Source organism: Mustela putorius, unplaced genomic scaffold (genome assembly GCF_011764305.1).
Source record: "Mustela putorius furo isolate JIRA1106 unplaced genomic scaffold, ASM1176430v1.1 tig00000450_pilon_pilon_pilon, whole genome shotgun sequence".
NCBI classification, from domain to species: domain Eukaryota; kingdom Metazoa; phylum Chordata; class Mammalia; order Carnivora; family Mustelidae; genus Mustela; species Mustela putorius.
Window position 1 is genome coordinate 1,783,767 of NW_025421385.1, and position 15,745 is coordinate 1,799,511.

At 58.2% G+C, this 15,745-nt stretch overlaps 1 protein-coding gene across 1 annotated transcript in view; it reads left to right on the forward strand.

Annotated features, from left to right (window-relative positions):
- LOC123392098 overlaps positions 1–15,131 on the forward strand; it is a 33,359-nt gene extending 18,228 nt beyond the window's left edge. The window contains exon 3 of the mRNA XM_045080033.1: positions 5,255–15,131. Within this exon, the coding sequence (XP_044935968.1) occupies positions 12,443–13,384 (942 nt within the window). The 5' untranslated portion in view covers positions 5,255–12,442 and the 3' untranslated portion in view covers positions 13,385–15,131. The remainder of the gene's footprint in view (positions 1–5,254) is intronic.
- The last annotated feature ends 614 nt before the right edge of the window (positions 15,132–15,745 follow it).

The following is a 15,745-nucleotide window of genomic DNA, read 5'->3' on the forward strand; positions in this document are numbered from 1 at the left end:
CGGGTTTGCGGTTCCAGCCCATGTGGGGTGGAAACGTGAGGCCGGACAGCAGCTGGCCGTCTCGGATCCCAGCGGGCAGCTGCATACGACCGGACTCGCCGTCCTGGCCCTGGGGAGCCCCTGCGCCGGCCTCCCGCAGCCCGGTCTCAAACCAGCCCTGAGGCAGAGAGCAGCCCGTCCCCGGTGACGTGACGCCGCGGGTCCCCAGGCGGTGGGAGGCGTGTGTCAGGGACCACGCGTCGTCGCTAATAAAAATGGTATTTCATCGAAACGTACTGAAATGTACAAATTATCTACAAAGGAGGGGCTCTGTGGGAGGCCGGGAACGGGGGCTGCTGGGCCTTGTAAGGTGGATGAGATCTAAGCTCTAAGTAGAAACTTTTAATGAATTTGGTATCTCAAGGTGATAAAAATTAAGCCTCCTGGCCATGGGAACCACTGATTCCTTTTTGTTTCTTTGAAGACAATTAAAATGTGAGGTTTTTTTCCTTTAAATCTTAGAAGATGGGACCGATTTTTAAAAATAACCCTCTGCTCCCCAGATGCTGTTTGCTGGGCTCAGTCTCGCTCCTGGCGGGGGTCGGAAGGGCCCATGGAAGTGGTTTTAGGATGAGGGGTAGAAATCTTGTGCGTATTTAACATGGTTTCTGTTGCATAAAATGTAAGAAAACATTCCATAACTGTGGGATAGCAAAACGCTTTGAGGATAGGAAAAGCCACAGATCCTTTCCCCGAAACACACACACACACATAGAGTTTTGCATAAGATTTCGGGAGCTGTATAGTCGCCTTTGAAAGCCGTCCAAGACCCCCAGTCCCGGTCCCTTAACATGGGGCTGCGTCCTATTTGGCCTTCCGCAGGGTCTGCCCTTCCTGGGGCTGGAGCCCGGCCTCCTCTAGCGCTTCCTCCTCTGCTGCCCCAGAAGGGGCTGGTCTCTCACGGTGAGGAAGGACTGTCCTGGGGGTGATCGGTCACAGCTGACTGCAGCGGCCACTCCCTGGGGGCCCAGCAGGGCTGCGTCTGTCCCACCAGCTGAAGCTCCGGCAGTGCCTTGCTCTGTGTCTGCGTTTTCTGGGTGGTTGATATTCTGAAACGGGGACAGAGTGAGGGCCTTTGCCGCAGGACACAGAAATCGACTGCAGTTGGGCACGGTCATGGGCGATGTGGTGGCTCAGGGCACCGTTCTGCCTCTGGAACATGGAGATCTGGCTGTGTCCTCTCGCCGGGGCCATCTGCCAGGTGTAAGGGCTCTGCATGGCGGGGGGAGGGGGGACTCTGTCGGAAAAGCCTGGCACCCTTCTCACTGCAACCCCAGCCTCAAGCCCAGACTGGGGGCTTCACAGGGACCCCGGGGCCAATGTGGCTGGAGGCACACAGCCGTCTTTCCCCCAGCCCGACACTCTACCCCCGAGCACGGGACCTTCTGGCTGGCACTCTGTGTCCCCAGAGCCCAGCGCCCTGCTGCCTACACAGTCGATAGTCAGTGAGCCGAATCCAATCACACGACATGAAGTCCGGACGTGGTTCTGAGACCTTACGAAATGTGTGCTGTGGGTCCGGCTCCATTGGCGGGGCTCCGGACGCTGAGGACTAGAGCCAGCTTGGGAAGATCGGCGCTGCCGGCGTCAGGGTCTCCACGAGCCGGCGTGGGTGTGGGGCTGCTGGGCACCTGCGCAGAGGGGAGCCTTCCTGGGGACAGGTCACGTGCCTGCTCTCCACACCCCCGGGGCCGTTCCTCCCGACGAGTGCACACACACACGCACACATGCACCGAGTCAGACGTAGGCAGGAAGTGCAGGACGTCGCGCCCCTCCCTGCCCCCTTCTTCCAGAGCTGGGACACGAGTCCCCACAACAACAGACAACACGGCGAGAGAGGTTTGAAAGTCAAAATTTGCTGTCTCTGCAGTATACCAATGTCTAAAAAAAAGTATTTTCACATTGTTCTGGTACCTTTAAACCATCCAATTGGCAAACAGTCATCAAATGACCCTGCTGTAGATACATTATTTATTTTGTTTAAAAATTCACCACATGCCGTTAATAATGCAAAGGCCGACACCGCTGTTTCACTGCCGCCGGGCTCCAAACCCGGCTTCGACTCACCTTCCTCTGCACCAGGCTGGGCAATCCGTGCGCTCCCGGAACCCCCCCAGACGGGAGGGCAGGTCCACACAGCACGTCTCCGAGACCTCACGCCCGCCCGGGAGCGGCCGTGGCGGCCGAGGTCCCACGTGTCCCACAGGCCCCGTCCGCGGTGAGCGCCGCACATCAGAGAGCCCGCAGAGCTGTCTCGAAAGGGATTAAGATCTTTTCCCGGATGAGCAGATTTTCCCGTGCTCCGGGGATTTCTGCCGGAGGAGACAGTGTCCAGCCCAACTGGGCCGCAAGCGGACGGAAGAGTAACGTCCTCGTGGAGCTGTTTCTTTTTTTCCCATTGGTTCACCTTCCAATCGCTGTTCTTTGCCAAGAAGACACGAGCACAAGTCCCGTAAAACTCAGTGATGTGAATGTTCTGGACAACCACAAGTCCTTTGCGGTGTCTGGTTGGAACAGCCGTGGTCATCTTTCCGACCCCGGCCGCCGGGGCCCGCGTGGGCGGGAGGCCTGGCGCGCAGAGCACGGTCCGCCGAGCTCCGGCCCCTCCAGGTCTCGTGCAGCGGAGAGCACAGCCAGGGGACACACTGGAGCCCCACGAGGACATAATGGGACTGGGGTCTGGCAGCAGAAGGGCCGGGGCGCGCAGAGCCCGTCTGCCATGGGTGTGTGAGGAGTCCTGGTTTCGCTCCCGGGGTGGTAGCCGCACAGTCAGACGCTGCTACGGTGGGGTTCCTCGAGGAAGAGACGGGACACGCGTTTTCTCTGACAGTCCGAGTGACGCTGCTTCCCCAGAGTCAAGGGCATGTTGTCTCCCCCAGATGGTCACTGTGCTGTGGGCCTGTGGCCGTCTGGTTCAGAATCAGAGTCGCCAGACGGCATCTCTGGCCGGCGTCACGGAGATCGCCAGGGCACGCGTCCAGGACTGTGCTGCTTCAGGAGCCCCTCACCCCGGGGGGGTGGGTACAAATGTGGGGCCCGGGAAGTGGGTCGGGGGCCGGGCCCAGCCCGCAGAGCAGGAGGGAAGCACGCGTGCGCCCCGTCGCCACCTTCCTCCTCCCCGTCTCCGTCTCCTCCTCCTTCTTTTAAGAGAAGCCAGATATTTCAGTTTTACAATGAAATATCTTAGTTTTAAAGTACTGTCGAGCCAGTAGGACTGTGGGAAGGAATCCCTAGCTCGTCCCCAGAGCCCAGCACGCATCTCCCAGATGCCGGCCCAGGGCCGCTGACGGAGGAATGACGTGTTCTGGGTCACGCAGGCTGTTAGTGGCGGGTTCGGGGTCCGAGCTCCAATGTTCTGGTGACTGGCCGGGGACTCTCGCTCCCTGGCAGGGGCCGGCTGCTCACCCCTCGCACTCACTGCCTGAAGGCTTAAATGTAAGGGGTATTTAAGGAGGGATTTTTGTATATGTGAAAAAATATATATTCACACACACACACACACACACACACTATCACCTTCCCGCGGGCTGTGGGAGGCACAGGAGTGCCTAGAGGTTCTGGTCCCCTCCCCCTCCCTGGAGGTGTCAGCAGACATTCGTGGGATTCCTTCCAAATGTTATAGGGACCGGGTGACGGAAGCCTCTCTCCCTGAGACCTCACAGAGATACGGTGAGCTCAGCAGACCGTCTGATAAGGAGCGGAATCCTGCGGAATGCCAGGAATTTGCTGTCTGTGGGGCCCGTCCTCTCGAAGGGCTCAGACCTGCCTGGGGGCGAGGCAGCCTGTGGGGGAAGGGGTGCCCTACCCTGGGGGCTGTCCTTCTGCATGGCTCCCTGTGGCTAGGGCATCTGTGACCCTCAGCTTTTCTCATTTCTAAAATAAGAAGGCTGCGTGTGCTCTCTCCAGTTTCTGGGGTCTGACCTGCAGCCTGCCTGGTGACCTTGTGTAGATTCTGTGACTGTTGATTTTCTTATCTGTGAGCCTCGGCTGTCATGATTCATTGGGCTGACGTGGCCATGCCTCCCGTGGGCTCCCCACACCCCCAAGGATATCTTTGTTGAACACAGTGCTTGCCTCAAATAAGAGCTGCTTGCGTGCTAAGTCTGCCGTCTGACACGGAGTCAGGATGTGGAGAAGCTGGCATTTTCCGGCCCCCACAAGATTCTGAACCTGCGTGGAAGCTTTGGTGTCCTAACGTGGTAACCATGTCCTAGTGTGGAGCGCTCAGAGCCTGACGGAGATGTGGCGTGAATCATGTTTCCTCTAAGAACAAACAACATGGTTCCGAACCTTTATTTTCCGGTCCGAGGGCGGGAGCACCTCGATAGCCCGGTCTGATGGAAGCCGTCGAGCCTTTCCCAGAGCAAGGCACATCCCCCCCCACACACTAATTCTGCATTCAAATCTGGAGGTTTCCTGGACTTGGGGAAACCCGTCCCTTGGTATTGGTGGTTTGGAACGTCTTTCTAAGGAGGAGGCAGTGGGCGGCTGCCTGGGGTGCCGGGCGGGGGGGAGGGTACCGTGAAGCTGTGCTCGTCCTGGAGACGTGAGTGTGGTTATCGCCAGTTTGAGGGCGGGAAGAAGATCTTCTGCTGCTGTCCTGGGACTCGCCAGCGTTCTGAAATCCTGGTCGGGGGGTCCCAGGGAACAGCAGAAGTACAGAAGCAACCGATGGCACTGACCATGACAACCACCATTATTGGTGTCCTCGGTCCCCCGAGCCGTCTGACGCCGAAGCTGCGGAGCCGGCACCCCCCAGTCACGAGCGTGTGTACTGTTACTATAAAGTCGTTCTGCTGTGGGAGAACCGCACTGCCTCTCTGCTCCGGGTTTCCAGGATGTTCCTCAGCTGTGTGGGGGGCTGGAGTCGTCGTCCTGGTTCTCAGCTTCTGGTCAGTGCGCTTCTCTCCACACTTCCGGCTCCCCAGTCTGTGCCCGTCAGTGCGGCCAGAGACAGGTCAGTAGGAAACACAGATGGTGCGATTCAGCGCAGGGAGTCAGCCCGTGTGTTTGTGTGTGGAGGCGAGTCTGAATCTGGGGCAGGTCACTGGTGGTGAGGGGGCAGGACCGTCGGGACAGCTCGAGGCCTGGTCTACGGGGAGTTTCTTCCTGGTCTGGGAGGCCTTGGCTCTTCCCTTCAGGGTTTTCACTGGGTAAGATCAGGCCCACCCAGATGAGGACCATCGTCCTGACTCAAGTCACATTCCTTCCACAGTCACACAGGCTCGGGGACCTGGATCCCATTCACGTTCACAGCAGCACCCAGATGGACGCTCGAGTCGCTGACGACCGGAGCGCAGCCCGCCTGACGACCGAAGGGACCAGCCCAGCCTGCCCCTCCCCCACTTGGACCCTCCGCGTCTCCTTCGCCCACAGTTACTCTCCAAGTGCCAGACCTGACGCAGCTGTCGCAGGTGCTCCCCCCTCCTCCAGGAGCGGATGGTAAGTCCTGGCGTGATGTTTACTCTTCTGCTGACACCCCGTGTTTACACTGCGACAGGCAGTGAGCTACGATCCGCTCGTCTGTGTCCCACGATGAAAGAGGAGGCAAGGAAGAAACAGAAATATCGGGTCAATATACACACACACACATTCATAACAACGAGAACAGTACTCACGATCTGGTCAATACACACACACACATTCATAACAACCAGAACAGTACTCACGATCTGGTCAATACACACACATGTATTCATAACGACGAGAACAGTACTCACGACGATGACAGTCCTCTTCTGCAGCCGGTCTCAAGCCGGGGCTGGCGTGGGCAGCTGCCGTCTCCCGCTAGCCACGCCCGGTCCCTTCACTCCCAGCGAGCCCTCAGCTGGGGTCATTCCTGAAGGGGCTTGGCCATTCCTGGTCCTCCTTGAACTGAGTTGCTGTGGCTTTCCGCCCATCTGAAGGGATCAGTTCAGGGCTTGGTAGTCCCAAGAGACACCCTTAGGGATCTCCCGGATCCAGACACATCCCTCCTCCCCGCCATTGTGGAGTAGCGGCTCAACGTCCCCTTGGCGGTCGGGGTCACTCACCCCCTCCAGCACAGGAAGCCCATCTGTGCTGGTGGAGTCAAGGCGGGAGGGGCTCACAGCAGCCGGCTGGAGGCCTGAACTTCAGCTCGGTGAAAGCCGCATCTCCTGGGGAAGCGTTTCTCCCTCTGGTGCAAAGACCTCTAGACTAGTAAGCCTTCACATGGTGGGGACGGGAAACAAACATTTTGCAGTGGGTCGCTAGGGTGTGAAATAGGGCAATTGCCTCTTTTTCTGGCTGTTGATGAAGATAAACACGTTTGAACTTTTCTTTTGAAGGCAAGAAGCAGATGGGGTTTACTAAAAAAAGGAAATATGTAGGCATTCCAAAGCCAAATCAAGTCCCCAGAGTCCTTTGGATGCCTGCTTTCCTCCTCCTGCACTGAGCAGTGAGAGCGGCTCCCCTCCTGTTTCCAGCCTCACACACATGGTGCTCAGATCCACGCAGTGGCGTGCCTGGGTCCTAACGGGGTAATTTACATTTCACTCACTTAATCGTTCATTCACTTATTCACTTACTCATTCACCCGTGCATTCTTACTCATTCACTTACTCAATAAATATTTAAAATCAAACAATGTGCCCAGCTTGGTTCGGTGCAGGGCACGCTCCTCTGAGGATGATGCAAATCTTTTTGCCCTCAGGGCGTTTACAAGCAAGTGCATCTCAAGAAAGTGAGCTCCTGACCCTTAGGCTGTACAGGGAAAGGACTAGAAACTTCGATGTCCACCTTCACTTAGCGGCGCCTCGATTCCCTTCTGTGCAGCAGACAATGCGGTCACCAGCGGAGGGTGCGCCAGGGCCTGGTGATGGCAGGATTTCTCTGGAGATGCGCGTCAGCCTTTCTCCTTAAGGAACGTGACAAGAGCTTTAGATTTGAAGTTTCCCAAAACTTCTCTTGGATCCTTGAGAACCAGAATGACACATTTTTACTGGGAATAAAGAAAATACGTTAACAAAGAAGAGAGAGAAACCATATGATCTCACAGATGTGGAAAAGCACTTGACAAACTTCATGATAAAAATGTTTGGCCGTCTTGGAATAGGAGGGAATGTCCTCAAGTTGATAAAGAGAATGGATGAAAGATCTATAACAAACATCCTATGTATTGTACAATAATAATTCTTCTCTTGAGATCGGGAGCAAGGATGTCCTTACCACTTCCTTTCAACATTTTGTTAAAGGTTTCAGATAGATCAAGAAGGCAACAAACAGCAAAATGACATGAAGAGAGAAGGAAAGGAAACTTGTTCGCAAATGACACTGACGGCACAAAGGGAAAAACCTACCAAGTATACAAAAAACATTTCAAGAATAGATGCAGTTAGAAAGTCACAGGATATCAGGTGAATAGTGAGAATCAGTTGAATTTCCTTAAATTTGCAGTGAACGATTGGAAAAATAAGACAAAAAATCCTACTAATGAAAATAGCGTCAAAACCAGTAAATGTCTAGGGATAAATCTAGTGGGATATATGTAAGACCTTCCCGCTGAAGAATAGGACACATTGCTGGTAGACATGAAAGACATCTAAAGGAGAGATGTGCCACGTTCATGGGTCGGGATACTCAATATTGTTAGGATGTTGACTTCCCCAGATTGATACAGATTCAATGCAATCTTTATCAATACGCCAGCAGGGTTTTTTGAAATGTAGAACTTAGCAACCCGTTTCTAAATGTTATTTGAAGACTCTAGGACCTAGAATAGTCCCAACATTTTTGACAAAGAATGCAGCTGGAGATTTACACTGCCTGAATCGTGGTCACTGTAAAGTAATGGTTATCAGGACAGTTTGGTATTGGCAAAAAGGTGGACAGGTAGATCATGTGGCAAAATAAAGTCCAGAAATAAATCCATACACTATAAGGTGGATTGATTTTCAACTAGGGCCAAGTTAATCAAACAGAGACGGCAAAATCCCTTTAAACAAATGTAGTTGTTGGAACAACTACCTATCTGTATGGAAATAAAAAAGAACCTTGAACTCTTTCTTTCTGTCTACAAATAAATTAGTTTAAATGGAGCACAGACCTAAATATAAGTTTTGGAACCATAAGGCTTCTTCTAGAGGGAAATCCAGGAGAAAATCCACATGATTCTGAGGAAAGCTAAGATTTCTTGCACAAGATGCTAAAAGCACTAACTGGAAAGAAAAACATGGCAAACTGAACTTCATGAAAATTAAAATTTTCTGTTCATCAAAATATACCTTTAAGAACAAGAATGCGCAAGTCATAAACTAGGAGAAATACTTGGAACACATATAGCCGACAAAGAGCTTGTGTCCAGAATATATAAAGTTCTCCCCATGAATCAATAATAATAGATGAATAAACCAATGTAAGAGGAGCACAGGCTTGAACAATGCACGTCAGCAGTGAGCAGGGAAAGTGCCCAACATTCTGAATCCTCACCGAGAGTCAAATCTAACACGATGGAACGCGTTTCCCGCCAGCGGTCAGAGTGGTGAAGCGTGGCCGTGAGTTGGGAGAGCCACGTTGAAATCCCTGTGCAGTTTCCACATGAGTTGAACCCATTACTCCTGGGATCTGGGTATTTACCCTGGTGAATGAGAATATGGGTCTATCGGAAGACTTTGCTGGGAGGGCACAACCTCTCAAACTGGAACCGAGGGTCCCGTAACTGTTCGCACACCAACGCTACCCGCGGTGACGACACAGGTCACAGCACCAGCGCTTCTCGAACACGGCGGCAGGGAAGCCACGTGTGGACTGCGCCCTGCTGATTGCACGTCCACCAAGTCTGGGACGGGCAGCAGCGGTCTACAGGGACAGGGTTGGGGCTTCGGCGGGACAGGCACAGACGGGAACTTTCTAGGAGGGCGGGGAGTGTGCTCCCGGTGCTGTGTGGGGTGGCACTGCGGGGGGCACGCAGGCGTGAACACACACCGGACACGTGAGTTCAGTGCTTCACTTATGTGAAAAGAGAGAACATGCATTCGTGTATGAGCTCCGGCCGCTCCTGGTGCTGATCCCTCCCCGGCGAGGGGCTCACCCGTCCTGCCCAGGAGAGACCCTGGGCTCAGCCTCGGGAACCTCCGGGTTCTGCTCTCCGTGACTTTGGGCAAGGACTTTGGAACTAGACTTCCCTCCAGTGTTAATTGGAGTGAGACCCCCCCCTTCACATTCCACGGGCACGTTTAGAAGCTGTCCTGGGGCACACACAGGGCGCCCGCGGACCCCAAGGTATGGAGATGCGGTCCACATTCCGAAGCACGTCCTGACGGAAGGCCAGACGGACAGTGAAGTCTCCCTCTTGTCTCAGACAGCTTCCAGGCTTCGAGGGGCACAAAATCCTCGTCGAAGGAAATGCCCGACAAAAGGGAGCCCCGGAGGGTCCCCGAGCTCTGAGACGGTCCCAGCTGCTGCTGCGGGAGCTTCAAGCCCCTTCACGAGGCATATATTTTCCCCTAAAAATTCTGACTATATTGTACACACCGCGTCGGTGCTCTTCCATTTAGCAAACAGCAAAAATATCTCATGCGATGGATTACGATTTTGCAACAAAGAATTTAACTGTGGCTTGGTTCATAGAAAGGCAGGGGGAGGGAGCCCGGGTGCCCCCACAGCGATGGCTTCCAGCGCTCGCCCGCGGGACACTGTGCCCTGCTGAAGGCCGTGGGATACGGAAGCGAGCAGGGTGGGGGCTCAAAGCAGGGGCCTGCTGAGACACGGCAACGCTGGGTGGGCTCCAGGCCTGCGAGAGCCCTGCCAGGGGCCAAGGAAGCAGAAGCCGGCTCCCCTTCTGTCCCGCTCGGAGGCTGTGCGTGTTGGCGCCTTCCTCAGGGGTCGGTCAGTGTGTGAGGACAGCCGCGGGGCAGGTGACCGGCCACAGGCTGCAAACAGGACAGGAGGTCCCCATAGAGGTTCTCCAGCTGGGGGGGGAGACGGCCCCCACCGACCGTTTCCGCCCTGCCAGTCTCGCTGCTCAGGGTCCCGTCCTGTAGGAGGCCTGGCGGGAGGCCCAGCCGGCCTCTCCCTGTTTCCATTGTGAGTGGAGCCCGGTGCCCCACCCAGGACGGGAAGTGCCCCTTTGAGCACACAATTCTTGGGACAGCAGGGGCACAGGAGGCCACGGTAGCCGTGGGCGGGATCGTGGGGGCCCGGCTGGGCGGCAGACAGCGCGCGAGACCGTGGGGACAGGGTCGGGCGGCAGGATCCCATCGGGCTGGGGCTGCAGGCCGGGGTCAGTCGCGCGGCTGCTGGGAAGATGGCGGGCCCCGCCGGGGCAGCTCCCCGCACCCTGTGCCTCCCTCTCTCCAGACAGTCCCCTGACCATTCCAGGGAGCACGCACATGCTGGACGGGGACGGCCGCCTGGTTGTTTGTCTCTTCCTGGCCGTCACTCGGTACACTGGCAGCTCTCCACGCGCGCTTGAGCGTCAGACTCAGGGCTGGTCCTCGGGAACCCCCGGGAAGGCCCGAGCGGAGGCAGGGCTCAGGCTCCCATCCCAGCTGGCCTCTGGGAACCCCTGGCGTGTACCAGGGTCTGGGGCACGTCCCTGCGGCAAGGCTCTGAGCCCCGCCCTGGGATCATGGGAGCGCTCCAGGCTGCGTTTCCTCGTCCGTAACATGGGACACATGATGTCGGCTGGCCTCGCCCGCACTTGCCCCCCGTGGAGAAGGCTGGAGGGGCCTGGAGGACAGCGGGTGTCACTGACCGGGGACCGGGCCCTCCTGTGCCCAAGGATGCATGCCCCCCCACGACCTGAAACTCGCTCTTAGCTCCAGCTAAGGGAGAAATTTCTCTTCCCCATCGGTGTGTGCCAGGTGGTGAGCACAGTGACCAGTTCACAACAGGCACTTTCTCGAGGCTCAGGAGTAAATGACCACAGGACCGACTTCGGGATTGCTGGCGTGCACACTGAGCCGCTGCCGCTGGGAGGGGTCTGGTCCTGCCTCTCACTGGGGATTCAGGCCAGTGCTGCTTTGTGGGGGATGCCCAACCTCCCTCAGAAGGCAGGTGGGCAGGATCCCTGCATGGACGCCCGTCCAGGGACGTGTGCTGGACTCAGTGCAGCTCAAGCCCGGGAGGGCGGCCTTCATCCTGTGCCAGCTGCATGCAGAGCGCCGGCCCCCCTACCCCCCGACGGCTGCCAGGGCTCTGGGGCACGCCCTGGGCACCCACTTGTTTATGTTCCCGGGATCCGAGTGCAGCTGGGCTGGAGGAGGGCAGGGCAGCCTCTGCAGACACAGGTGGCTGGGAAGCAGTCTTTGAAAAGGCTGTCATTAAACCCACACGGCCGGGCACCGAGAGGCCGGGTCTGCGGTGGCCGACGGTCCTGCCGGCCTGGACCTCTCCCTCCAGGCTTGTTCCTGCAGTGTCCAAACTGGACCCGGTGCACAGCCGCACTCAGAGAGGCAGAACACTGTCTCCCAGGAATGAATTTCTGGCCAGCAACCCCACACTGTCTGAACACTGGGAGAGGAGTGGGGGTCCACAGAGGGAACCAGCAAGAGAGGGAAGAACCTTCCTTAATCAACGTCAGCTTCGAGAAGGCTACACTGGGGTCGAAGGCCGAGGGGCTGTGGTGAGCGCACACCGCCCCCCGGCCCAGCCAGCTCGTCTCCTGAGCCGCCGCCCCTGCGGACCGGCTGCGGGCACACGGGTTCCACGCTGGGGGCCACTTTCGGGAGGCCGGACTCACAGGGACAGCCGGCCCAGACAGCGCAAGGTTGACAAGGGACTGTCTCCAGGCAGGCGGCTCTGGGAGGAAGGGAGGGGGAGGGGCTCGTGCTGGGACGTGGACTGAGAACGGATGCTCCTCGGGTCGGAGAGAGGGAAGAGCGCGTCCCAGGCTTCTGGTTCCAGCTGTCGGCACGGGGGGGGCAGCACCGGGGGGTCAGGGAGGGTGTTGTGTGACCCTGTGCTGGGGATCGGAGATGACCCAGGGCTGGTGAGGATGGTCAGCTAGGAGCGTGTCTGTGGGGCGATGGCGTGAAGACACCGGGCTAGCGACCCACCCGAGACCCCACAGCCCTCAGAGAGCTGTGCCTCAAAGCAGAGCCCTGAGGCTGGCAGTGAGGGCACGGTGCCCACGGGGCAGGGACGGCAGGGCTGGGGCTCTCCAGGGGCTGAGGAGGGGCAGACAGAGGGATGCCTGTGGTTGGCGAGGGTCCGTCCCCACAAGGGTGGGAATGGCCACGGGCTGTCCACACGGCAGCCCGCCCTCAGCCACCGGACGAGCTGGTCAAGCCAGCAGCCCAGCTCCTGCAGCTGGAGGGGAGGGCCAGGCGGCCCCTGTCTCCTCGCTCCCCCCGTGTCCCGCGGAGCCCTGGCTGCAGTCTTTCGGAAGGTCTGCTGGAGACAACGGCGACCGGCAGCTCGGCTCAGGTGTGGCTGGCCGGGAATGCAGCCTGGGGAGCGGGTGGCCCGTGTCCCTGGAAGCAAGCAGGCCTTTGGGGCTGTGGCGCTCAGGCTGGAGCCTGGATCCTGGAGCCGGGTCCCACGTTCCGTGTGGGCTCCCTGTCTGCCCGCTGCACCAGCCAGGACCATTGGAATATCGGTCACACAAGTCAACCCCCCAACCCCCAGTTCTGGCTCATGTGGTTGCTGGTTTGGGGCAGGGAGACAGGGTGTCTCCCCTCCACGCTGCCCCTGTGTTGACTTTGCTTCCAGGCAGGCTTGTCTGGGGGCGACGGTCCCCCAGGGCGCCAGAGAGAGGACAGGACTCTCCCCACAGGGTCTTCTGGGTCCTGCCTGGGGAAGGGGGTTACCCGGCTGCGGGAGACGTAGGTCAGCACGGGAGGGGAGGGGTTTCCCCAAACGAGGGCCCCGGACAAACAGCGCAGGTACATGCGTGTGCACATTCTCAACGTCCGAGTCTCCGCTTCCCCATCCGCACAGTGCAGGCGCGCTAGCGTGCCCCGCCGAGCGCGTTCTGGTCCTGGCTGAGCCGGTGCAGCGGGGGTGCGGCGTGGAACGACGCGGTCCGTCCCTGCCTCGTGTGCGCAGGGAGGCTCTGCTCAGCGCCCCGTGCGGGTCGCGGCTGCGGGTCCAGCTCCAGAGGAAGAGCGGGCGTCGCAAGGACGGGCCGTGGAGTCCACCCACAGGTGGCCCCAGAGCGGACCCGGAGGCCCGGGGCTCTGAGCCTCCTGAGGGCTGGGTAAGGACGGGGAGTGGGCTGGGGGAATCCGTGGGGGCCTGTGGGAGGCCATGGGGCCGAGGACGGGTCTCCTGCCCCACCTGCCGTCCTGGTGATCATCAGCTCCCTCGGTGGAAACCTTGTGTGTCCACGGCCATGGCCGCGTCCACGGGCACTCGGAGCCGCTGCTCTGCACTACGTACGTGAGCTGTGCGACGACGTCTCTGAAGGTTTCCCGCGTCATTGCTTCCTTCGAGGGGACAGCGAGGGGCGGTAGGAAGGGGTCTCCTTGCTGGTCCCTGCTGGCCTCTCCGGGCCTCCCCACATGCCGCTGCCGGCCCTGGGTCCCAGCCCGCAGGAAGTGCTGACGGCCGCCCCGCAGCACCGCCGACGCGCGGATTTGTCACCAGCCCCTTTTAAACACGCGTCCCTGAAAGATCTAAATGCCACGACTTGCAAAAACCAGAAGCTAGTTTTTACTCCCGTCCGCCCTACCTGGGACCTGCCCGAGGCCACACTTCACGTCCCTCCAATCACCGTCTGGGCGTTTGACACAATCCGGAGAAGAACGCCGCCGCGTCTCGCCCTTGCTGGGCATGTGTCTCCTGTTAAATGGCCGTTCCTGAGCCAGGAGTGACGCTTCTTTGACCTCACTGTAAATTCTGGCCAAACCGTTGTGAAATCTGGCCTCCCCCATTTCTGCTGGAAGAGAGACCCTCATCTTAGAGGAGCGAGGAAACCGGCCCAGCCCCTCGGGCGTCTCACGCATGTACCTGCAGACGAGAAGACTCGGCAAGCAGGCCCTGGTTCGCTCAGCCAGTCAGCCTTCACATTTGCTACCGAGAAAGGCTGATTTTCACTGGACGAGCATGTTTTGGCTCAAGCAGCGGCGCTTAAACAGAGGGGCCCTGGCAGCCGGGGAAGCCCCTTGCCCCGCCTCGGCATCTCTGCTCCACGGGGCCCTGGGAGAAGGCGGCAGAGGTTCCACGGTTGCAGCCGTGGAGCCGCACAGATGCACAGAGGGCTTGGGGCCTGCATGTGTGCGAGGCCACCCCACTGGGGAACAGCCGAACCCTCCGTGAACCACGGTTTTCTCAAACGATGGGTTCTCGGAGCAGAGCTCAGCGAGCGGCCCCGCACGGGACAACGGTAGGGCGGACGGGGCAGCCCGGCCGCAAGCTGACCTGAAGCCCCAGACCCTTGTCTTTGTTTTCCTGCGCCGGTGGCCGGTCCTCCTCATCTGGCTTCAGGCAATGCGCGCAGCCGCTCTGCGTGTCTTGTCCTGCGTAGACGGGCTGGGGAAAGTCACCCTGCGTGACATCCAGACGCAGCCGGAGGTTACGCGAGTCAGGGTCACAGCACGTTTTAGCAGCGAAGAATAGAGACTTCAGACCCGTTGGTGAGGGAAATTGTCGATGATTCAATAAACGGTATTGGGACACTCGTTTATTTATTTGGGGACAAAGATCCCAATTCTCAGTATTTGTGAATTTTCAGGTAAGAAACTGAAGGTTATAAAAACCATTCCAAAAGTAATGAATGAAAATAATTCATAATGCAAAAAATAATGAAAACAATGAAAAAAAAAGGTGGCTCTAGTTGTCAGGGGTGGAAAGGGCTCCCTGCCTCTCTCTCGGTGTACGATTGTCTGTGCTTTAGCGGTGGGGACACCACGGCTGGAGGAGGTTACATGACTTTCGTTTTACTCCGTTTATTTTATTCCAGTACACTTAACATAGGGTTATTTTAGTAGAAAGTCCCTCTTAAGCAAAACCTGTAAAGACAAGGAAATGAGAGATGATAAATGACCACAACGAGTTTGTGGGGCGCCGGGGGGCTCGGGCGTGAAGCCTCTGCCTTCGGTGCACCGTGATCCCAGGGTCCTGGGAGCGAGTCCCCGCTGAGCAGGGAGCCTGCTTCTCTCTCTCCCTGTGTCTCCTGGCTTGTGCGCTCTCTCTCCACATCAAACAAATAAATAATCTTTTAAAAAAATCGTGGCTTCAGTCATTTCCACTAGCCTTGCCGCCGAGTGTCAAACACAGGAGCGGCGAGCTCAGCTCTGGGGATGACTCCTGCCGCAGGGGCAGCACAAGGTCCCAGGTGCACCTGCTGTCCGGGCCGGGCGGGTGGAGGGCACTCGCTCCTCAGCAGCCGAGAGAAAGCCCCATCGTGGGGAGGAAGGTGGAGGGAGCGCCTGCCCTGGGGGCACCTTCTGGCCTTTCTCGGCTCCGCCAAGCCCTGCCCAGCAGAGCCCTGTGCAGGGAGGAAGGCGGACACTCGCTCGCTTCTAGGCCGACGTCTTGAGGAGCTGTGCTGTGGGCAGCGCAGCAGGAACACCCTCCGCCGCGGCCGAGCGGGGCCAGGGCTCGCGGCCTGCCTGGGCCCTGCCCGCTGGTCCGCAGAGTGCGGCTCCCTCCGGGACCTGCGACACTTCCCATCTCTTCCCCTTGACAGGGCTCGGATGCCTTCCCCGTGGGCTTCTGACCCACGATGCTCCCTCGGCGCCTGTCCCACCTCCTGACCGGGCAGCGCGGTCGTCCGCAGGCCTCTGTGGGACTGGGCCTCCTC